The 24552-nt window shown below is 35.4% G+C and overlaps 1 protein-coding gene across 1 annotated transcript in view; it reads left to right on the top strand.

The window, feature by feature from the left end:
• Nucleotides 1-24552, top strand: part of MSH4 (mutS homolog 4) — a 104277-nt gene that overhangs the window by 31102 nt on the left and 48623 nt on the right. Inside the window, exons 7-11 of the mRNA XM_006060238.4 lie at nucleotides 267-439; nucleotides 4788-4855; nucleotides 15206-15280; nucleotides 18259-18323; nucleotides 19382-19551. Of these exons, the coding sequence (XP_006060300.3) occupies nucleotides 267-439; nucleotides 4788-4855; nucleotides 15206-15280; nucleotides 18259-18323; nucleotides 19382-19551 (551 nt within the window). The remainder of the gene's footprint in view (nucleotides 1-266; nucleotides 440-4787; nucleotides 4856-15205; nucleotides 15281-18258; nucleotides 18324-19381; nucleotides 19552-24552) is intronic.

The raw sequence follows: 24552 nt of genomic DNA, 5'->3' as shown, positions 1-24552 counted from the left end.
AGATGACCAGTGAAAATTCAATGCATGAAGCAGTGTACCCAAAGCTGGTGCTCTGGGACAACCCAGAGGGGTGGGGTGGGGAGGGAGGTGGCATTGGGGTTCAGGATGGTGGGACACATGTACACCCATGACTGATTCATGTTGATGTATGGCAAAAACCACAGTATTGTAAAGTAATTTAAATAAATTTTAAATAGTTAAATTACAGTTTTATTGGTTTCTCCTTTGTATACTTAATGAAATTTTCCTAACTTATGCTTTTAAAGGAATAATCACACGCTCTTTGGTGTTCTAAATTATACTAAGACTCCTGGAGGAAGTAGAAGACTTCGTTCTAATATATTAGAACCTCTAGTTGATGTTGAAACCATTAACATGAGATTAGATTGTGTTCAGGAACTGCTTCAAGATGAGGAACTTTTTTTTGGACTTCAGTCAGGTAAACATCATCTATTTTTACAAACACAAATTATTAAAAATATATGTCTTTCTAAAATGATACCAGTCCTGTTGGATTAAGGCTCATCCTAATGATGTTATCTTAATTTGATGACATCTGCAAAGATCTAGTTTCCAAGTAATGTCACATTCAGATACCAGGATTTGGGATTACCAAATTTCTTTTGCGGGGATGCAGTCCAACTCATGAGGTAAGAGAATTGCCCTTGGCACCTGTTCACTGGCATGGCAGTGCAATATTTTTCTTAAATCTGTAAGTGAAAGGGCAGTTAATCTGCACTGATCCTAGTCTAGTTCCTGGATTTTAGCCACTTTTTCTGTCTTCTATATCCCCACTGTTGTTCTGGTGGTCTAAACTGAAGTAGTACATGAAAATCTAGAAGGCATTGACAGTCTTTAGGTTTCTTCAGTCCAATTCTAAATATCTTTTAATTAGTATAATTTCTTCAAAATTCTCACATTATACTGACTGTGACTGCATTTCCAATGTTGCTGAGTATATTCATTTTTTTCTATGTATTCCTGTGTATTTTGTGAGGCTTTGGAAAAAGTGTGAAAAGGCTTATTTTTAACTGGTCACCGTTGTGGTTTACAGCAACATCTTATCTCTATTCTACCATTAATCACCTGTTGAAAAACAGATTTTATGCACATACTGTCTTCTCTTCATCACCCCATTTCAATCAGTCTTCTTTCTGTGCCTACTACTGTGCTGAGACTGCTCATCAAGGTCAGTATAGCAGACATTGTTGGTTTTCCGTCCATATCCTGTCGGGTCTCTTTTAATTTTCTCTGTGCCCCTTTTCCCTGTTCTGTGTGGTTTTGCTTCTAATGGCCTGCACCTGGACTCACTTTAGAGGTCTACCCTCAGGCTATTAGAGGGCTGTGCTCTAAGCAGAGAGGGTCAAATATGCCTTGTGGGCCCTTAAATGACTGAATAGTGTGGGAATATGAAAGCCTAACTGCCTCACACTGTTTTGGCAATAACCATGAATGTAATGTCCAGAAGGTCTTCTACAGCATGAACTGAAGTTACCCTCCGTAGAATTTTGCCTGAAATTATGTTTTTGCTTGGCTTTTTCCCCTTTCCTGTCCTTCTCTTCTCTATTGGTTTCTCATGGAAGCAAATTCTTAATCTAATACTTGCATATAAATCCTCATTTCAGAGTCTCTTTCTGGAGAATCAAGCCTAAGACATTCCCATAGTCTCATTGTTGTTAAATTTAATGGGCACATATTAGTTCTATTTGGGGCTTCCCAGGTAGCTCAAATGGTAAAGAATCTGCCTGGAATGCGGGAGACCTGGGTTCTATCCTTGGGTCAGGAAGATCCCCTGGAGAAGGGCATGGCAACTCACTGCAGTATTCTTGCTTGGAGAATCCTGTGGAAGGGGAAACCTGTCAGGCTACAATCTGTGGAGTTGCAAAGAGTCAGATATGACTGAGCGACTAACACACACACAGTTCTATTTGAAATCCAACTTCTCTGGTACTGCCAAAATCTCTCCTTATTGAATTACTACCTTTCTTTGCTTCTGTGATTATACAATTTGATTTTCCTCCTACTTCTTTGGAGTTTCCTTTTTTTAAAGCTCTGTCACTCACTTCTTTAAAAAGTTTCTGACTGTCCATCTCCCTTGTAATGTTATCTTTATAATTTACAAATAGACTGCAGGACTGTAGACTGTCTTGGAATGTCTTTAGAAAGTTCTGTCATTGATCAGGTAACAGAGTGAAAACCCCAGATTCCTTCCTTTCAAATGGAAGAGAGAAAGACTCCTGAGTCTTCTTTTTAGGCTTGTTTTCCTTTGCTCATTCCCTGAATGCTGTGGTGCTTCAAAACTATGTCTTAGGTTGCCTTTTTACTCTGTATTTTCTTATTATATGATTTACCCATTTTCTTGGTCTTATAATTATCATTCACATACCTGTAACTTCCAAATTTACATTTCATGCCCAGATATCTTTATAGACCTTCAGCCCCATGTATCTTATTGCCTACTGAGCACTTATTAGATTTTTCCTAATCACCTCAGATTTAATGTATCCAGACTGTGGATTTCCTTCTAAATCAATCCCTTCTGATTTCAAAGAATAGCTCTACATCCAAGCTGTTAACCAAACCAGATGACCAACTGGAAGTCATTCTTGACACTTACCTTCTCTGAAATTAATCATCAAATTCTGTAAAGTCTCTCTTCTATATATATCTTATAGGTATTAGCTTCTATTTCCCAGTGCTGCTGCTCCAGCCCAGAGTACCATTTATCTATAATCTGATTTATTGCTGCAGCCTTCTATTTGGCCTTGTCCTCCAGCCTTGTTCTTTATAGTCTCTTCTCTATATTGGAGCCTGAGTAATCTTTTGAAAATATAAATATGAACATATTACTCTTTATTAGTTTCTTCCTGTTGATGTAACAAATTTTGAGGCTTAAAACAGCATGAATTAATTATCTTACAATTTTGAAAGTCATAAATCAGTTTTACTGGACGAAAGTCAATGTGTTAGTGGGTCCATTTTTCTTCTGGAGGTTTTGGGACAAAATTGTTCCCTTGCCTTTTCCAGTTTCTAGAGGCCTTCTACATTCCTTGACTCATGGCTCTTCCTTCATCTTCAAAGCCAGGAGAATAGTTTCTTCTCTATTTTTTAGCTTTTGCTTTTGTCCTTATATCTTCTCTCTTTGACCGATCCTCCTGCCTCTCTCTTAGAAGGACTCTTGTGATTGATTACTTTGGGACTAACAAATAATCCAGAATAATCTCTCCATTTCAAGAAGCTTAAACTTCATCTCATCTTCAAAGTCCCTGTTACCAGATAACATATACAAACGTTCCAGGGATTAGAACGTGGAAATCTTTGCAGAGCTACCACATACCCACTTGCATGAAATCTTTCAATCTCTTTCTAATGCTTTTAGGATAAAACCCAAACTCTTCTGGACGGCTTTCTTTCTCGTTTCCCACAGCACGTCTTGTTACTTGTCACTTTTCATTCTGCCTTCTTCTAGTATAATTGAACTTCTTTTAGTTACTTGAACATAGCATGTCTCATGTTCTGCTTTAAAAACTTTTAAAAATTTAAGTAGTTAATTAAGTTTTGTGGCATGCAGGATTTTAGTTCCCCAACCAGGGATTGAACCTGTACTCCCTGCATTGGAAGTATGGAGTCTTAACCACTGGACTGCCAGGGAAGTCCCTAAATTTAATTTATTTTCACAGGGATATGGTTGATTAACAATATTAGTGTCAGATGTACAATGTAATGATTCAAAATTTTCATAGATTATACTCTGTTTAAAGTTATTACAAATTTATGACTATATTCGCTATGCTGTATAACATATGCTTTATAACTTACTTATTTTATATATAGTAGTTTGTACCTCTTAATCCCCCATCCATCTCTTTTCCCCCCTCCCTACTTTCTCCCCATTGGTAACCACTAGTTGGTTCTCTGTATCTGTGAGTCTGTTTCTGTTTTGTTATATTTGCTTATTTGTTTTAGTTTTTAGATTCCACATATACTAATTTGTCTTTCTCTGCCTGATTTATTTCACTAAGTGTAATATCCTCTAGGTCCATTCATGTTTTCACAAATGACAAAATTTTACTGTTTTTTTTTTATGGCTGAGTAGTATTCCATTGTGTGTGTATACATGTATACATATATGTGTGTGTGTGTGTGTGTATCACAACTTCTTTATTCACTGTCTCTTGATGGACATTTAGGTACAATATCTTGGCAATTATGAATAATGCTGCTGTGAACATAGGGGTACTTGTATCTTTTTGAATTAGTATTTTTGTTTTCTCTGGATATATACCCTGGAGTGGAATTTCTAGATCATATGGTAGTTCTATTTTTAGTTTTTTGATGAACCATCTCATCTTTTAAAAGATGAGAACAGCTAAAGTTCAGAGAAGTTAGGTAACTCCTGGAAAGTTACATGGTTAGTGGTTGACTGATGCTTTTAGACTTTTAATCTTATCTTTTAAGTATCATGAAGAAAAGTTGGAGATCAAAAAAGTGGGAAGAAAATTATGATAAGCAACATATTTAAGTCAGAGAAGTAAAGTTTCAAGAAGGAAGGGGTGATCAACAGTGTCAAAATTTGAAGACAAATTCTGAGTAATCAAATTTAGGAAAAGAACACTATAATTTATTATTTTATCCCTGGTAAATGTAAAATAGATGAAGACAATTATAACAAGTGGTATTTGCAGGTAAAACTGTGCTATATTATTATTTGGGGATAATACTTTATATACTCTATATTTTAAACTGTAACATAAAGTTTAACTGCTCATATTTTCTGTTTGTTTCAGTTATAGCAAGATTTCTTGATACAGAGCAACTTCTTTCTGTTTTAGTTCAAATTCCAAAGCAAGATACGGTATGTTAATGTATACATGTTATTTTATTATATATTATATGATATAACTTGTCAATATGATGTAATAATTGGAAAATATGAAAGTTTTTTGGAAAAGTACTTTGTCATTACTATCTGAAATATTTTTATGCCTTTTTAAAGGAAGCTTTTCTCCTCAATGTGTTATCATATATGATCTACTTAAAATTAAAAGTTTATTAATTGAGGAATTGACATATTTCATTTATCAAATATTTATTTAAAGAGTTTGGACATAGTTTTCAAAAACCTTAGATTGCAAAACATTTGTTTAATAAACTAGATAAAAATTATGTTAGTTCCAAGGTCCTTTAAAAGATGATCATTATGTGAAGTTTGATTAGTTAGTTTTCAAGTATGCTTAACCTTTAAATATGAAACAAGGCTTTGGATTTTTACAAATTTAAATAGTGCCTGTAGGCACATTCTATAAAGAAAATAATAGATGGTTTTCATTTCTCTTTAAAGTGAATTGAGAAATATTTGCTTTTATCAAATACATTTACAAGTTAACCCTTGAACAGTGTAGGGGTTAGGGCACCCTCTTCCCCATCCCGAATGCAATCGAAAACCAGCATGTAACTTTACAGTCAGCCTTCTGCATCTAAGGGGTCTCCATCTGCAGATTCAGCCAATTGGATTGTGTTATACTCTATTTATTGAATAAAATCCACTATGAGTGGGCCTGCACTGTTCAATCCTGTGTTGTTCAAGGATCACCTGCATATTTTTGCTCATGTGCTTAAAAAGGAAAGAAGTCCTGTATCAGTAGAATTTTATTTGAAATTTGATTACTTTGCAAATCCACTGAAGGCTTACCTATATTTAGGAAGCCTTTTCATATGGTAGAGGAAATCTCTTAAGGTTCATTTATAATAAAAACATCATCATATGGAAAAGTTTTGGCTGTTAGACAGGAGGAGAATTGGGAGTTTCCTTAAATAATTGAAACACTTTAAAATTCAATATATACAAATGAGAGGTAACCTAGAACAACTGAAATCTGAAACAAAATTAATCGATACCATACAATGAGGTTAGAGGCATTCCTTCCACTTCAGTTTCTCATAGTGTTTGTGTATAACTGGTGTTAATATTATTTCTTCCTTAAATGTTTGGTGGAATTCACAAATAAAGCTGTTAAAACTTGGAATTATTCTTTGTAGGGAGATTCTTGAGTATAAATTCAATTTCTTAAATAGATATGATGCTATTCAGGTTACCTGTTTCTTCTGGAATGAACTTTTAATTAGGGTATTTATTTCATTTGTACTTAATTAGATTATTGGTATGTTACAATTTAAATCTTCTGTTATGGTACTTTTTTACATTTATCTCACTTATATTCTCTTTTCCTTTTCTTCTGACTTCTTTTGGTTTAAATGGATACTTTTATGATCCCATTTTACTCCTCTGTTGATTTATTGGATAAGTTCATTGTTTTTTTTATTTTAATGGTTGCTTTCAGGTTTATAGAATACATCTTTAGCTGAGTTCAGTCTACCTTCAAATAATATTACATCACTTCTCATGTGGTGTAAGAAGCATAGAGTAGTGACAACAAAAGCAAAAATAACACAAGCTGGGAATATATCCAATTAAAAAACTTCTGTTCAACAGAATATATAAAGGCTTTTTCACTTTACTTCCGGATATGTTCTTGTTAACATGTGTCATTAACCTTTATTTTTTAACCTCTGTACTGGTTTAGCAGTGTTTTTGGAGCCATCAAATATTTTCAGACTTTCAGAGACTTAAAAATGAGTGATCAATTATGAATATAAACCCAAAGGACCAGTTAGCCCTTATGATCTTTTGCCAGATGTCCTGCTTTGAATGGTATTTTCAAATGAAAAGTATCTTAAGTAACAGTTTTACTTATGAATGCCATGTTTTAACACAGAAAAAATGCAACTCAGTGTAGGAATAGGAAATGGCTACTCTGTACTTACAATTAATACTAGTTTCCTGGGCCTGCTGAAACAAATTCTATACACTGCATGGCTTAAAACACTATAATTTTATTGTTGCAGGTCTGGAGGGTAGAAGTCTGAAATCAAGATGTTGGCAGGGCTATGTTTCCTCTGAAACCTGTAGGAGAATCCTTTCTTACCTGTTTCTAGCTTTTGGTGGTTTGTTGGTAATCTTTGGTGTTCCTTGACTTGCTATATACATTTAATCTCTCTTTTCCTTGTCACATGGTGGTTTCCCTGTGTCTGTGTCTTCACGTGGCTGTCTTTTTCTTATTTGTTTATTTATGTTTTTGGCTGTGCTGGGTCTTTGTTGATGCACGCAGACTTTCTCTAATTGTGGTTAACAAGGACCACTGTTTATTGTGGTGCATAGGCTTCTCATTGCAGTGGCTTCTCTTGTTGCAGAGCATGGGCTCTAGGGTATATGGGCTTTAGTAGTTGTGGCTCATGGGCTTAGTTGCTCCACGGCATGTGGGATCTTCCTGGACCAGGGATCAAACCCACATCCTTTGTATTGGCAGGTGGATTCCCAGGGAAGTCCTTCACATGACTGTGTTTTATTTGAAACCAGTCATATTGAATTAGGAGTCTACCCTACTACAATATGATGTCATCTTAACTCGTTATTTCTGTGACCCTAGTTCCAAATAAGACTGTGTTTTGAGGTACTGAGTGTTTAGACTTCAAAATATCTTTTTTAGAGGGGGACACAATTCAACTCTCAGCTGTGTGTAAGCAAAGACTTTGTTTCAATTTTATTATAGGAAAGAATTAATTATCAGGTTATGCCTGAGAGCAGTCTCATTGTTGTCACATTGTGTAATGTGTAATATGTAATATTACATAGTCATACATATTCATGCTTTAGCATCACTAGCTATAAGAATTAGTAACATACAGTTGACCTTTGGACAACATCAGGCTTAGGGGTGCTAACCCCTCTGCACAATTGAAATTCCTCATATAATTTTTTACTTCCTCCAAACTTAACTATCCCTGATAGCTCAGTTGGTAAAGAATTGGCTTGCAATGTGGGAGACCTGAGTTCGATCCCTGGGTTGGGGAGATCCCCTGGAGAAGGGAAAGGCTACTCACTGCAATATTCTGGCCTGGAGAATTCCATGGACTGTAATAGTCCATGGGGTCACAAAGAGTTGGATATAACTGAGCAACTTTCACTTTCACTTAAACTTAACTACTGATAACCTACTGTTGATTGGAATCCTTACTGATAAACCTAGTGAAGTGAAGTTGCTCAGTCGTGTCCAACTCTTTGCTACCCCATGGACTGTAGCCTACGAGGCTCCTCAATCCATGGGATTTTCCAGGCAAGAATACTGGAGTGGGTTGCCATTTCCTTCTCCAAGGATAAACCTGATAAACCTAAGTAGCTACTTAATACATGTTTTGTGTACAGTATGTTTTTATACTGTATTCTTAAATAAAGTAGGCTGGAGAAAAGAAAATGTTAAGAAAATCATAAGGAAGAGAAAATACATCTCCAGTACACATATGTGTTTATTTTAAAAGATCCGAATTTAAGTGGATCCATGCAGTTCTAACCTGTGTTGTTCAAGGGTCAGCTGTACATATTTTTGCATTAGATCATTTCTGGTTTTATTAAGAAAGGAATATCATTTTAGCCAACTACCTCTCTGAGAAATATCTGTGATTAACTAACCAGCTTCTGTAATCAATTTGACTATCAGATTTTAGAAAAGCCAGAAATTTTGGTATAAGGTAATTCTGCACACTGAGAATCCGAAATCTTTCTTCTTGTCCAAAAAAGGCAATCTGTAACTAGCTCCATAAGGTTATTAAGGGCCAGTGTTACTTATCATCCTTTTTAGTTTTGGGGGGACCAGTCATAGTTGTAAATTTTTTCCTAACCAGCACATATGTCCTTTGTGGAGGTTTTTTAAAAAAATACTTTTCAGATGAGATTTACTAACTTTTAAGGAAACTTAAGCAATATATTGACTTCATACATAATTCATAAATTTCAGTCTTCCTTTACTGTTTCTCAGTTGATGTTTTCCTAACCATCTGGAGATATATTTAAATGAGACTTTAAAGTAATTTAATATAAGCATCTATATCTTAATTAAACACAATATTTACTAAATTAGTTCAGACTTGTGCTGGTTAAATGGCATGATTTGCTTAAACTTGTGGATGAACTAAATGTTCTGTTGGCTGAATTTTATGATTGGCTTAAACTTCTGAATGAACTAAATGTTCTCTGAAAATTTCTGGTGTGAAATTGTTTACCCAAGATGAATTCTTATATTTTCTGTTAAGAACATTGATTTTTAGAAAATGCATATTTTCCAATCATAAGTATTCATTGAAAATCAAACTTAAATTTCTTTTTAAAATTAATCCAGATGTATTTTCTTTTTATGTAGTCTTTATAACCTTACTATTTAATGTATTTCATTAAGAATGTTTGTATTTTCCATTATAAAACATCCAAAGTACTTACTCCCACATTTGAAAACTTTGATATTAAATAATTTTTTCAAGTTTTACCTAAGTTTTAAAATTTTTCCATTGATTTCAGACTGCCATAAAGAGTATCTGGGTCATAGCTCTTTCTTTCATTAATTCAACAAGTTATTTTACCAAGCATTGTGGTGAGTGCTAGGGATATAGTAGGAAGTAAGTCTCTAATCCAAAGGAATTTAAAATTCATTTTGAGATTTTGTTTTCTTATTTTTTAAAAAAAGCAATTACAGCATAGTGTTATCAGTAACTGTAAGGGATACGATATTCTATCCTACTTCCAAAGTGACAAGGTAGCCTGCCACAGTTTGATAAATGCTAACAGAAGACACAGACTCCTAGATCAGAGAGAAAAGACTTGATACTCATAACAATAGCCACAGCCAGAATATCAACATTTTCTTGCACTGCTTCCCCAAGCTCCCTTTCCAACAGGATGATGTGAAGAGGGCTATGTGACACCTGCACATACAGTGTTTCACAGGAGAGAATTGCTGATCTTAGGGAACCTGAATCTTATGGGCAGTAAGCATATGTGCTCAGTTGCTCAGTTGAGTCTGACTTTTTGCAACCCCATGGACTATAGCCCGCGAGGCTCCTCTGTCCATGGAATTTTCCAGGCAAGAATACTGGAGTAGCTTGCCATTTCCTACTCTAGGGGATCTTCTTAACCCAGGGGTTGAACCATATTTGCCTGCTATTCTGCAGGGAGGCCCCATCTTTATTTTCAAGAACTGTGAGCAAACCTACCCTTTGCCCTAGAAGTAGACAATATATCTTTCAAGTGTGTTCACTATACAAACATCCTTGAAAAGTCTGTGTAGAACAAAGGCAGTCAGTGCCTTTGCTCATTAGATGTGCAAAAATGCAAAAGGCTAATAGAGAGTTGTCTCCCAGTTCTCCTTGGTGAGACTCTCTTCTTCACTTTGAAAAAGCAAACTGTAAAGAGACTTTATATGTGTGTGTGTAAGTTGCTCAGTCAGGTCTGACTCTTTGCAACCCCACTGACTTAGCCCACCAGGCTGCTTTGTCCATGGGATTCTCCAGGCAAGAACACTGGAATGGGTTGCCATTCTCTTCTCCAGGGATCTTCCTGACCCATGGATCAAAATTAGTGTTCTATTGTAGCATAGCAAATGACCTCAGCTATAGCAGTTTAAAACTATACATATTTATTACCTCTCAGTTTCTGTGGGTCAAGAGTTTAAGGTCTTACAAACTGCAATTAAAGTGTCTTTTGGGGTTACTCATCTGGAGTACTCACCTAGGGCAGGGTCTGGTCTGCCTCCCTGCTCATGTGGTATGGACAACAGTTAGTACTTTGAAACTGTAAAGTTTATAGCAATTTAATTTTTTCAATGCTGTCAAGGTTAGGAGAAATTGAAAAGAGACAGAGAAAGAAGAAGCAGGAAGGAAATCACCAGTGATGTAAGAGATTAAGAGAGTACTTGTATAATACAACTCCTCTACAGCAGAGTTTCTCAACTTTGTACTATTTATGTGTTGAGATGGTAATTCTTTTACTGTTCTATGCATTCTAAAATGTTTAGTGGTATCCATAGCTTCTACCTACTAGATGCTTCCCTGCTAACTCAGACAGTAAAGAATCCTCCTGCAATATAGGAGACCTGGGTTTGATCCCTGGTTCGGGAACATCCCCTGAAGAAGGAAATGGCAACCCACTCCAGTATTCTTGCCTGGAGAATCCCATGGACAGAGGAACCTGGTGGGCTACAGTCCATGGGGTTGCAAAGAGTTGGACACGGCTGAGTTTCTAAGCATGGAGCATAGCTTCTACCCACTAGATGCCAGTAGAATCCAATTGTTACCTGTTGCGGTCTTTTACAGACCAAGACCTGCGGACTGGAGTTGACAAAAAGAAAGAGAGAAAGAGCAATATTCCTCGGGTTACGTGGAAAATCAATAAAGCCCATGCACTGGACTTGTAACGCTCACGAAGGCACAGGGCGTCTTCTCAAGAAGGTCTTGAAAGCCCGGGCAAGAAAATGAGCTCAGTAGGTTTCCACGCTCTAAAGAATTAGTGGGAGACAGAAAGAAGGACGTGGGGGACCCAAGTCTCTAGTGGAACAAGAGTACTTTATTAGCAGAAATGCATATTGCCTGGAATGCGGGAGACCAGGGTTCAATCCCTGGGTTGGGAAGATCCCCTGGAGAAGGAAAATGGCAACCCACTCCAGTACTCTTGCCTGGAGAATCCCATGTAGGGAGGAGCCTGGTAGGCTACAGTCCATGGGGTCGCAAAGAGTCGGACACGACTGAGCAATTTCACTTCGTTTCACATGCTTATATATCTTCAGTAAAATGATTACTCAGCAATTAAAAAGAATGAAATTCCACCAGTTACAACAAAATGGATAGTCCATTAAGTACAAGGTCGCTGAAGAGAGTCACTGAAGGGAGTCACTTGAAGGGAATCCAAGCAGGTGCTCTTTCCCATGATCTCAGTCCTGAGAACTGCATGCAGCTCTACTTGTTCCTGTATTCCAGGAACTGATAAGGAACAGAGAGTCCTTGAGAAATGGCACACAAAGGAAGAAAGTGCAACATATTGGATCCCTTAAAGTTGAATGTCCCCTGACAGTTACCCCCAATTGTTACAGCCAAAAATGTCTTCAGGCATTATGAAAGTGAACATTCACATGATGACCAGTCAATATTCTGCTGGTACTTCTGAAATTCCCCTCCTGGGCTTTTCTGGTGGTCCAGTGGTTAAGAATCCACCTGCCAATGCAGCGGACATGGATTTGATCCCTGATCTGGGAAGATCCTACAGTCCATAAGGCAACTGAGCCCATGCACCACAACTACTGAGCCTGAGTGCCACAACTGCTGAAGCTTATGCAGCCTAGAGCCCGTGCCCTGCAACAAGAGAAGCCACTGCAGTGAGAGGCCTGGGCACTGCAACTAGAGTACAGCCGTGTGCAGCAACAAAGACCCAGCGCAGCCAAAAATAGCAAAATAAAAACAAAACACGAAGCTCTCCTTCCGCTTCTTCCTGTTCATTATTTTCTACCTCCTTCTGAAAAGAAACCACTTTTTATTACTTTTTAAGTTAATTTTTCTTTATAACTTAGTTTTACCAGTTTTTTAAAAACTTGACATATAAGGAATTATTCAGTGTATATTTTTAAATCTCTGGCTTCTTCTATCCAACATTATGTTTGTAAGATTTAATCATGTTGTCACATGTAGCTATAGCTCATTTAGTTTCATTGCTATATAATATTCCACTGTATGAATATACCATTATTTATTTCACTGTTGTTGAACTTTTGAGTTGTTGGCAGGTTATAGCGATTAGAGATAATATTGCTTAACAATTTTATATCTGTTTCTTAATAGAATTTTGGACATCTTTTTATTGGGTACATAGGAATGGAATTTGAGTCATTAAGTATACCTTCAACTTTAGTAGATAATGACAAAATATATGCCAAAATGTTTTTTAAAATGATTATATCTACTAATTTACACTTCCATCAGGAGTATATGAGAAGTCTTATTGCTCTTTTCCCAAACCTGATCTTGTCAGTTTAAAATTTTAGCTATAGTGGTTGGTAGATAGTAGTACTTCATTGTGGTTTTAATTGGCATTTTTTGTTAATGAGGTTGAATGTGCTTTCATATGTATATTTACGTTTTGAATATCTGCTTTTGTGAAAGTCTTGCCCATTTTTCTATTGAGTTATCATTGTTTTTGATTTGTAGAGCTTCTCTTTATATAAACCCCTTTTTGATTCTGTGTGTTGCAAATATCATTTCCCATTTTGTAATTGGCTTTTTTTACTCATTATTGTGGAGTAGACCTTGTTGGTGTGCCACCTACATCCTCTTGGTATTCACTTTTGTGTAAGGTATGCTTCTTTTTGCAAGCAGCTAAAACTTTCTACCTGAGGACTTTTCTCTGGTCCCAGGGAAACTAGTGAGTTGCCTCACTAGTTGTTGCCTCAGTGCCCCAGTGATAGGTCTTGACCAGTACCGAATAGGAGTTGATGAATAAATACCCTATTTTCCTTACCTCTGGAAGTAGTTTCTTTAAAAAAAAATGTTTATTTTCTTATTTGGTTGCACCAATCTTAGTTATGGTCCTCAGGATCTTTAATTTTTGTCACAGCATGCAGAATCTTTAGATGCTGTCAGTGCAGACACATTTGAGAAAGTGGTGGCCTTCAATAATTGCTTCTATTCTTTGTATTCACTTTTTTCTTTTGAAAAACTCCAAAGGCTTGTCTTTTAATGCAGGGTGCTAGGTCTTCATGTGGCGAAGCAGTTTTGAAGGTTTCATGGCTTCATTGAATAACCTGTTGCCACATATTATACAAAGCAGACTTGGAGAATGTGAATCACCTGTTGCAGTGAACCCAGTAATTTCAATTACTGAAATTGCAGCAATTTAAGAAGGACTCTTGGTATTTTGGAGAAGGCAATGGCACCCCATTCCAGTACTCTTGCCTGGAAAATCCCGTGGATGGAGGAGCCTGGTAGGCTGTAGTCCAGACCCGCGAAGAGTCGGACACGACTGAGCGACTTCCCTTTCACTTTTCACTTTCATGCATTGGAGAAGGAAATGGCAACCCACTCCAGTGTTCTTGCCTGGAGAATCCCAGGGACGGGGGAGCCTGGTGGGCTTCCGTCTATGGGGTCGCACAGAGTTGGACACGACTGAAGCGACCTAGCAGCAGCTTGGTATTTTAAATGCAGCTTTTTTTTGTTGGCAGTCTTATTAGAGTCTTCTGCTATCTCATCATTGGGTCTTTCCCATTTTTCAAAGAAGCTCTTCAGCGGGGTTTGCTTTTTCACTCATCTTGGCTAGGGTTAGCTTGTGGGCTTACCAAAACTGTGATCAAGACAAGTGCACAGTGTGGGAAATAGGTGTCGATGGAAGTGGTAAATAAAATAATGTGTGCCCATGCTCGGATTGAAATAAGTGTTGGATTCTGACTTAGAGCCTGCTACCAGATACGGCTGTGCAATTGAAGTACATCAACTCATTTGCCTCTCTAAAGCCTGACACCAGATGCAGCTTGTCGCTTGCTACTCAATGATAGGGTTTTGATGAGTCTGCAAGCAATTGATTTATTATGGTGATTTCCCTGGTGGCTCAGATGGTAAAGAATCTGCCTGCAATGTGGGAGACCTGGGCTTGATCCCTGGGTTGGGAAAATCCCCTGGAGAAGGGCTAGGCTTCCCACTCTAGTATTCTTGCCTGGAGAATGCCATGGACAGAGGAGCCTGGTGGGCTACAGTCCTTGGGGCCTCAAAGAGTCGGACATGACTGAGAGACTTAAGCACAGCACATCATGCTTGCTTCATATCATATATATATGTTCTGTGCAGTCAAACCTATCTGCCAATGATAATCTGTATTTGTTGCCATTCCCCACTGCTAACATCACCATGTCAGCTCTTCCTCAGATCACCAGGCACTGAGATTCTTATAAAGAGTGCACAACCTAGATCCCTTATACTCGTAGTTCACAGTGGGTAGGGTTCACACTCCTATGAGAATCTTAATGCCATCGCTCATCTGACAGGATTTAAAGCTCAGAAAGTAATGCAAGCAGTGGAGAGTGTCTGTAAATACAGATGAAACTGCTTGCTTACCCGCCAGTCACTTCCTGCTGTGTGGCCTGGTTCCTAATAGGCCTGGTTCCTAATAGGACCATTAGTGGTATGGGGCCCTGGGATTGATGACCCCAGACCTAGGTGGTTTTCCTGCCTAGGTTAACAAATAAAAATGTTTGGAAAATGTAGGTGTAGAATGTTCCAAAGGAAAATTCATTCATGTATTAAGTATTTATGGTGTCCACATTTGGATTTTTTGTCTGAATAGGTTAATGCAGCTGAATCAAAGATAACAAATTTAATATACCTAAAACATACCTTGGAACTCGTGGATCCTTTAAAGGTAATTTATATGTGTGTGTCTTATATAAAACATGTCTAGCATCAGTTTTTTAAAAGTTTTTGTTTTGAAAAAATTTCACATTTAGAGTGTTTTAAGAATAGAATAATGAATTCCCATCTTCGCTCTCTTCCCACACACAGCACACACACATATTATTATCTTTGTTATTACTCTTAATGAACAATTTGAGAATGAATTGCATTCTAAAGTGCATACATCCTATGAACAAAGATGTTCTCTAGCATCACTGCAATATAATTAAAAAATTCAGGATATTTAACACTGATACAATACTATTGCAGTTGACTATTGCACAACATGAGGGTCAGGGCACCAACCTTCCCTACAGTTGAAATTCCACCTGTAACTTATTATTGCTCTTTGTATACTCAGTTCCTCAGTGTCCACAGTTCCTCCATATCTGCAGTTCTACATCTATAAATTCAGTCAACTGCAGATCATGTGGTACTGTAGTATTTACTATTGAAAAAAATCCACCCATGAGTGGGCCTGCACAGACAGTTCAAACCCGTATTGTTCAAGGATTAACTGTAAACTATGTGTAGCCTATACTGTATTCATATTTTTCCAGTTGTTCTAATATTGTTCTTTATGATAATTTTTTTTTCCCCTGATAGAGGATCCAGCCCAGGACCAGGCATTGTATTTAATGTCATGGTTCTTTATACTTCTGAAAAGTTTTTCAGCCTTTTTTTGTCTTTCATGATACTGACATCTTGAAGAGTAAGGGTCAGTTGTTTAATAGGATATTCCTGTTTGTGTGATTGTTTCTTCATGATTAAATTTGGGTTATACATGTTTGACAGTAGTACTCTGTGAGCAATGTTGTATCTTTCTCAGTATCAAGAGGCACATGTCACTTTTTCCTTCTTGGTGATAATACTTTGATCAATTACTTCACTATAAAGTTATAGGTAATCTGTAGAGAGATACCTTGAGACTGGGTAAATTTACTGGTCCTTGTCAAACTTTCACCCCTTGATTTTGGTATTTATTAATAACTTTTACCTGACATAACTGTGATGGTTACAAAATAGTGATTTTTCTCATCTATTTTTAAATTCTATATGGTGTAAAACATTTGAAAAACTTTGAATTAAAAGACAAAGAAGAATCACTTTATAAAAATAAAAAATAATGAAAAGTGTAGAAAAATTTTGTTACAAACTTTATTCTACTATAGACACATACAACAATTTGGCAAAATATTTCAAAAGTGTTGTCATCTTTCTTAGAATGAAAGAAGTATAATAAATCATCCCCCCAAACTGATAGTTGATGAAACACAAAATTTCAAACTTTGATATGTCTAAGGCAAAGTCAAAATGACAAAGTTAGGAAAATTTGATCACAAATGACAGAAAATCTTTCTATTATCATAAAACTTGTATAATTTTATGAGAAAATACTGGTGTGCCAGTGGAAATGTGGAAAATGACAAAAAATGGAATCAAGTAGTTAATCAGTTCAGTTCAGTTCAGTCGCTCAGTCATGTCCGACTCTTTGCGACCCCATGAATCGCAGCACGTCAGCCTCCCTGTCCATCCCCAACTCCCGGAGTTCACTCAGACTCACGTCCATCGAGTCAGTGATGCCATCCAGCCATCTCATCCTTTGTCGTCCCCTTCTCCTGCCCCCAATCCCTCCCAGCATCAGAGTCTTTTCCAATGAGTCCACTCTTTGCATGAGGTGGCCAAAGTACTGGAGTTTCAGCTTTAGCATCATTCCTTCCAAAGAAATCCCAGGGCTGATCTCCTTCAGAATGGACTGGTTGGATCTCCTTGCAGTCCAAGGGACTCTCAAGAGTCAACCTTACTACTAGTCAAAGAAATGCAAATTAATAAAGCAAAGTTTTTTTTCTTAATGGATTCAACTTACTGCTAATGTGAGAACAATGAGACAGGTAATTTCACAGATAGCTGGTAGGAGTAAAAATTATGCATACCTTATAGGAATGCTTTATGACATATATGTTTTGATGCTGTTCAAAACATCAGACATCAAAACATTCTAGAAATCTATTCAAAAGAACTGTTAAGAATTGTTGACCAATATTTATGTCCAGTGATGGTCATTGCAGCATTGTTTATATTACTGTACATAGTGTAGAACTCAATAATTAGGGGAAATGACTATTTGCTTTCCACAGGTGGAATATTATGACTTATTAAAAATTTTTACCATGAAGGGTTGCTAATGCTTATGATGTAGTATTAAGTGGTAGAGAGAAGAATCATATAATGATGTAAATTTTTGATATGAAAAAATGACAGGATATATACCATAATACTTGTCTTTGGAGGTATGATAGAATAATAAATGTGTTTCTTTATGCTTTTATGAATTACTTGTTTTTGTTGGTATATAAATACTATTTTTCTATTAAAAACCAAAAAAGTTATTATTGCCATATTCTCATAGAAAACTAAAATAAAGTAAAAATCAGATTACCTATATTTTCTACTGTTTTCTGTTTATTCAAATAATGACCACACATGGTTTCCATTAAGCAAAATAAGAATCCCTACTTTTGTCATATAAGAATGGAGAACTTGCTCTATTTACCAACATACAAAACACTTTTTTAGTTTCATGTACATTTAACCCACATTTTGGAATTATACATAGAATACTCAGAATATATAATGATAACTGTTTAAGTTACTATTGACAATAAGTAGTTTAAAGTTAATGATTAGTTAGGAGACAAGAAAAGTAAGTCATAATAGTAAACCAGTGGATGGTACTATTTAGCCATGTGCTCTTTATCTGGAAAACGGGCCAGATACAATCTGTTTTCACCTGCATACATAAAATATCTTTTATGAATATATAAATGAGAAAATGAAGCAAGAAAGTACTTGGTAAAATGTAAAGTACTAAACAAGTCTAAATGTTTTGTTTCAATAATGTTGTAATTTATTATCTTTAACTATGTTTATCTTATTCTTTAATAGATTACTCTGAAGAACTGTAACACACCTTTATTAAGAGCTTATTATGGTTCCTTGGAAGATAAGAGGTCTTTGTCATTCAACTGTTAATAAAATAGCAAATTATTCCTTTCTTCCTGATCTTTACTGATTTTAAGAACTCTATTTGTATTCTGTAGGACAATTACTTAAGTGTTGGTTAACAAAAACTTTATTTATTAAAAATTTATTTATATATTACATTTTATAAATAACAATAGATAGGGTAAGAGCATAATTTTTGTTAGTGGACAATTAGAATAGCATTAAAATTGGAATCATGCAAAATTTTGATGTTTCTTTTTTAAGCTATTCTCCCTGGAAAAACTTGCAAATCTAAAAATATATTAGTCTCTTATGTTAAATCATAAGGACCTAATGTAACAAAAATAGTTTATATGAATACTGAATAATATCTAGTTACAGTTTCATTTTAGTATTGCATTTAGCAGTAGCACCTTGTTTCTTGACCAAAAAGACTCATGATACTTAAAAACTGTTATTTTATTGATTCAAGATTCTCACCTCGTGTGAGGTCACAAAATGAGGTTAATAAAAATAACTGAATTATTACAGATAGATATATAATAGAATAAAAGCTTAGGAAAATAGGTATTACCAGACCTATAGTTTGCATGATCACTATAGTAAGTTATTATACTGTCTCACAATATGTTTGGTCTCTCTTGCCCCAGCTGAGGGCAAAGACCATATGTTAATTCTTCTTTGACTCCCTGCACTTAACACAATGCTCATGGTATAAGTAAATGTTAAATGAGCCAACGAACATGAAACCAGAATTTTATAATAGTGATTCAGGGATATATTTTTATATTCACACACACAATTAGTATGTATAGTTTGGGAGATCTACTAGCCATTGTAGGATTATCCTTGGTGATGTCATTTTTTTTTTTTAGGAAAGTACTTAGGACTGACAAAATAGTTTAAAATTGATGTAGTCAGAGTCCTAACTTATATAGTTTCATATATATATATAATTTATTTATTTGCAAAATAATTTTAAGAAGATATGGTATTTGCTACATTAACATATTCAAATTGCAAATTAAAATAACTGACTTATTACCTGTAATTTCATTTTCAGGTTTGGGATCATACTTGACAAGATTAAAACAGTAATTAATGATGATGCAAGATACATGAAGGGATGCCTGAACATGAGGACTCAGAAGTGCTATGCAGTGAGGTCTAACATAAATGAATTTCTTGACATAGCCAGAAGAACATATACAGAGATTGTAGATGACATAGCAGGTAGTTTAATTACTTGAGCATATGTTTTCTGATTTTTAGAAATAAAGCAAACTGTTTTAGGACATGCTTTTTTTTTGCTGATGATATTAACCAGGCATATTTTAATTTTATTGTTTGTTACCAAAACAACAGATAAGATTAAAATGTATTATCATCTAAGGAGCCTTAAAAAAAAAAAGATCTCAAAGCGTTAAAATGTATCACTTCTTTTCTCCAAAGTTAAATATAGAATGCCTTCAAATTTAAATATAGGGCTACATGAAGGCTTGGAGAGTAGTTTTTACCTTAGTACAATGTTGCATATAAATTATGTGAAAAATACTATCAGTGCTAATGGGTTTCAGTGGAGGAAGAGATATTTTTGTCTGGGAGAGGTAGCATTTGCAAGCCAGTACAGTAATTCATTTAATGAGTTTATTAATCTCCTAGTAAATATAGTAAAAAATCCTAGTAAAATCTAGTAAAGTCTCTTAGTAAAAAATCTCCTAGGTACTGGGAATACATAGTGAACAGGACAAATTCCCTGTCTTCATAAAGCTATAATAATAGTAGAAACAGGTAATAAACACACAAACATATGTATGTATATATATGTGTGTGTCCATATTGCTATATAAAGTATATTAATATATATAGTGCATAATTTCACATAGATGTAAGGTAAATGAAGAAAAAATAGATTAGAGGGATCAGAGAATGACTGGGTGTGGAGGCATAGAAGATGGGAATGTTTTTAGTACATAAAATAGCCTAAAAAGGAATTCCAGACTCCCCCCCCTCCTTTTTTTTGTACTTTAGTTTAGTACAAACTAAAGCACAATGGCCTGAAGAAACCTTAGGGGATGAGTGAGGAAATTTGTTAGGGTGGAATAAGGAATTTCCTTACAGAACTAGTAAGAGATAATATGGTCAGAAATGTAGACTGGGGATCCGAATTTTGTTTTTGAAGGTCAGTTTGGAGGTTTTTCCCAAGGAGAATGTAGAGGCAGTGAGATATTTTTGCTCTGTGGAGTGAAATTGATCAGGAAGATGTGTTGAATGAATTTGAGTGGAGCAACGGAAAGAGGAACTATTTTAAGCTACTACAAGTAAACACAGCAGGTGTATATGAGAAAAGAGAAATATGAAGGGTAAAGGAAGAATTGATAAGAGTTAATCATTGAGTAGATATGGCCATGGTAAAGTAAAGAGAAATGTAGCCACTGGTGCTAATTGAAATGATTAGCCTGAGAATGGTGATACTACTGAGAAAAACAGGAAAATTCTTGGAGGAACCATTTTGAGGAATAAAGATGTTAGTTTTTTCAAGTAATATTCAAATAGTTAATGGTCATCATGTTAAAAATATAAAATTTAGAAATTTAAAACTCTGTAGTGAGTGTGCAATTGATAGGAATATTTGGATGTTTTAGGAATTTTATGTGATGAAACACCTATTTCCTTTTTGGAATATTTTGCCTTTGTAAAGTATGCTTTTTAGGGGGAATTTCTTATTGTGAATTAATTATTGCAATAATTTATATAACTTTTTTCCTTTTATTTTCTTTCTAGCTTTATTGAGATAATTTTTATACAGCACTGTATAAGTTTACAGTATACATAATAATAACTTGATTTATATACCTCATGAAATGACTATCACAATACATTTAATGAACATCCATCCTAATATGGATATAAAATTAAATAATAAAATAATATTTTTTCCTATGATAGGAACTCTTAGGAATTAACTCTGTTAATTACTTTCATATATAACGTGTGCGGATGGCTATGTGCGTCCATGTGCTCAGTTGCTTAGTGGTGGCCTCTTAGTGGACTGTAGCCAGCCATATACAGCAGCGTTAATTATGCTTATCATGTTGTTCATTGCATCTTTAGTACTTACTTATAACTAGAATTCATGCTTTTTGACTGCCTTTGTCTAATCCCCTCTCCCCTTACCCCTGCCTCTGGTAACCTCAAATCTGATCTCTTTTTTTCTGAGTTTTTTTTTTTTTTTGAAGAATAATTGAGTTACAACATTATGTTAGTTCCTATTACACAAAATAGTGATTCAATATTTCTATATTCAAAATGATCACCATGTCTAGTTATGATCTGTCACCATACAAAAATATTACATAGTTATTGACTGTATTACCCACAGTGTACACATTTCATACTTGTGTTGCACCTGGAAATTTATACCTTTTAATTTCCCTCGTTATTTCTTTCCTCTCCTTATCTCTGACAACTACCTGATTGTTCTCTGTAGCTATAACTATGTTTCTGTTCAGTTATGTTTATTCATTTGTTTTGTTTTCTAGATTCCACATATAAGTGAAATCATACAGTATTTGTCTTTCTATCCATGTTATCACAAATGACAAGATTTCAATTTTTTATGGCTGGTGTTAACCAGATGATAGCATAATACACACACACATATGGGCTTCCCTGGGTGGTTCAGTGGTAAAGAACCTGCCTGCCAATGCAGGAGATGAGGGTTTGATCCCTGGGAAGATCCCCTGGAGAAGGAAATGGCAACCTACTCCAATACTGATTACCTGTGAAATCCCTTGGACAGAGGAGGCTGGTGTGCTGTAGTCTGTGGGGTCACAAAAAAGTTGGACATGACTTATCTATTGAACAACAACAAATACACATACCCACACACCACTTCTTTATTCATCTATTGATGGGCAGTAAGATTGCTTTCATATTTTGGTTATTGTAAATAATGCTGCAACAAACAAAGGGATGTGTATTTTTTTTTAATACCTAGGATTGGAATTGCTGGATCATATGGTTAGTTCTATCTTTGATTTTTAATAATATTTATTTTTATTGAAGTATAGTTGATTTACCTATTTTTAATTTTTTGAGAACTCTTCACACTTTTCCGTAGCAGCTGCACCAATTTACATTCCCACCAACAGTGTACCAGGGTTTTGTTTTTTCTACATCTTCACCAACACTTGTTCTTTGTTGTCTTTTTTGGTAATAGTCATTCTATAGGTGTGAGGTGATATCTCATTGTGATTTTGATTTGCATTTTGGTGATGATTACTGATGTTGAGCATCTTTTCATGTGACTGTTGGCCATCTGTGTGTCTTCTCTGGAAAATGTCTATTGAGATCTTCAGGCTGATTTTAAATGAGTTTTTTTTTTTTTTTATATTAAGTTGTATGAGTTAATTGTGTATTTTGGATATTAACCCCTTATCAGATATATCATTGCAAACGTCTTCTCCCATTCAATAGGCAGCCTTTTTGTTTTGTTAATGGTTTTCTTCACTGTACAAAAGTTGTTAGTTTGGTATAGTCCCATTTGTTTATTTCTGCTTTTATTTCCCTTGCATGAAGAGACACATCCAAAAACGTATTACTAAGACTGATGTCAGAGCTTACTGCCTGTTTTCTTCTAGAAATTTTATAGTTTCCAGTTTTATATTTAAGTCTTTAATCCATTTTGAATTTATTTTTGTGCGTGGTGTGAAAGTAGTCCAGTTTGATTCTTTTTTTTTTTTTTTTTTTTTTATTTTTAAATTTTATTTTATTTTTATTTTTTTTTTTTAATTTTATTTTATTTTTAAACTTTACATAAGTGTATTAGATTTGCCATATATCAAAATGAATCCGCCACAGGTTTACATGTGTTCCCCAATCCTGAACCCTCCTCCCTCCTCCCTCCCCATTCCATCCCTCTGGGTCGTCCCAGTGCACCAGCCCCAAGCATCCAGTATCGTGCATCGAACCTGGACTGGCAACTCATTTCATACATGATATTTTACATGTTTCAATGCCATTCTCCCAAATCTTCCCACCCTCTCCCTCTCCCACAGAGTCCATAAGACTGTTCTATACATCAGTGTCTCTTTTGCTGTCTCGTACACAGGGTTATTGTTACCATCTTTCTAAATTCCATATATATGCGTTAGTATACTGTATTGGTGTTTTTCTTTCTGGCTTACTTCACTCTGTATAATAGGCTCCAGTTTCATCCACCTCATTAGAACTGATTCAAATGTTTGATTCTTGTAGCTGTCTAGTTTTCCCACCCACCATTTGTTGAAGAGGCTGTTTTTTCACTATTGTATATTTTTGCCTCCTTTGTCATAGGTTAATTGCCCGTATTAGTGTGCATTCATTTCTGGGTTCTCTGTTCTTTCGATCTATGTGTCTGTTTTTGTGCCGGTACCATACTGTTTTGATTACTGGAGTTTTGCAGTATAGTTTGAAATCAAGAAACATGATACTTCCAGCTTTGTTCTTCTTTTTCTAGATTGTTTTGGCTATTCAGTGTCTTTTGTGTTTCCATACAAATTGTAGACTTATTTTGTGAAAAAGGCCAGTGATATTTTGATATGGAATGCAGTGAATCTATACATTTTTTTTCAGTAGTATAGTCATTTTAACAATATTAATTCTTCCAATCAGTGAACATGATATATCTTTCTATCCATGTTGTCTTCAGTTTCTTTCATCAGTGTCTTATAGCTTTCTAAGTACAAATTAACATATTTATGTATATTAATTTTGTATCCTGCAAATTTATTGAATTCATTGGTGAGTTCTAATTTAACTCATCAATGTGTTTTTGATAGAGTCTTTAGGGTTTTCTATGTATAAATCACACAAGTGAAACAAATATTAAGTAAACTCCAATATTCCTAATATAGAGGTTATACTGGGGGAAAACCACTAGACTATTCAGGTATTACCTAATCAAATCCCTTATGATTATAGAGTGGAAGTGAGAAATAGATTGAAGGGACTAGATCTGGTAGATAGAGTGCCTGATGAACTATGGACGGAGAATGGTGGCATTGTACAGGAGACAGGGATCAAGACCATCCCCATGGAAAAGAAATGCAAAAAATCAAAATGGCTGTCTGGGGAGGCCTTACAAATAGCTGTAAAAAGAAGAGAAGTGAAAAGCAAAGGAGAAAAGGAAAGATAAAAGCATCTGAATGCAGAGTTCCAAAGAATAGCAAAGAGAGATAAGAAAGCCTTCCT

Source organism: Bubalus bubalis, chromosome 6 (genome assembly GCF_019923935.1).
Source record: "Bubalus bubalis isolate 160015118507 breed Murrah chromosome 6, NDDB_SH_1, whole genome shotgun sequence".
In the NCBI taxonomy this organism is placed as follows: Eukaryota; Metazoa; Chordata; class Mammalia; order Artiodactyla; family Bovidae; genus Bubalus; species Bubalus bubalis.
The sequence above is the reverse complement of the archived record's forward strand: the minus strand, read 5'-3'. Positions and strand labels throughout refer to the sequence as shown.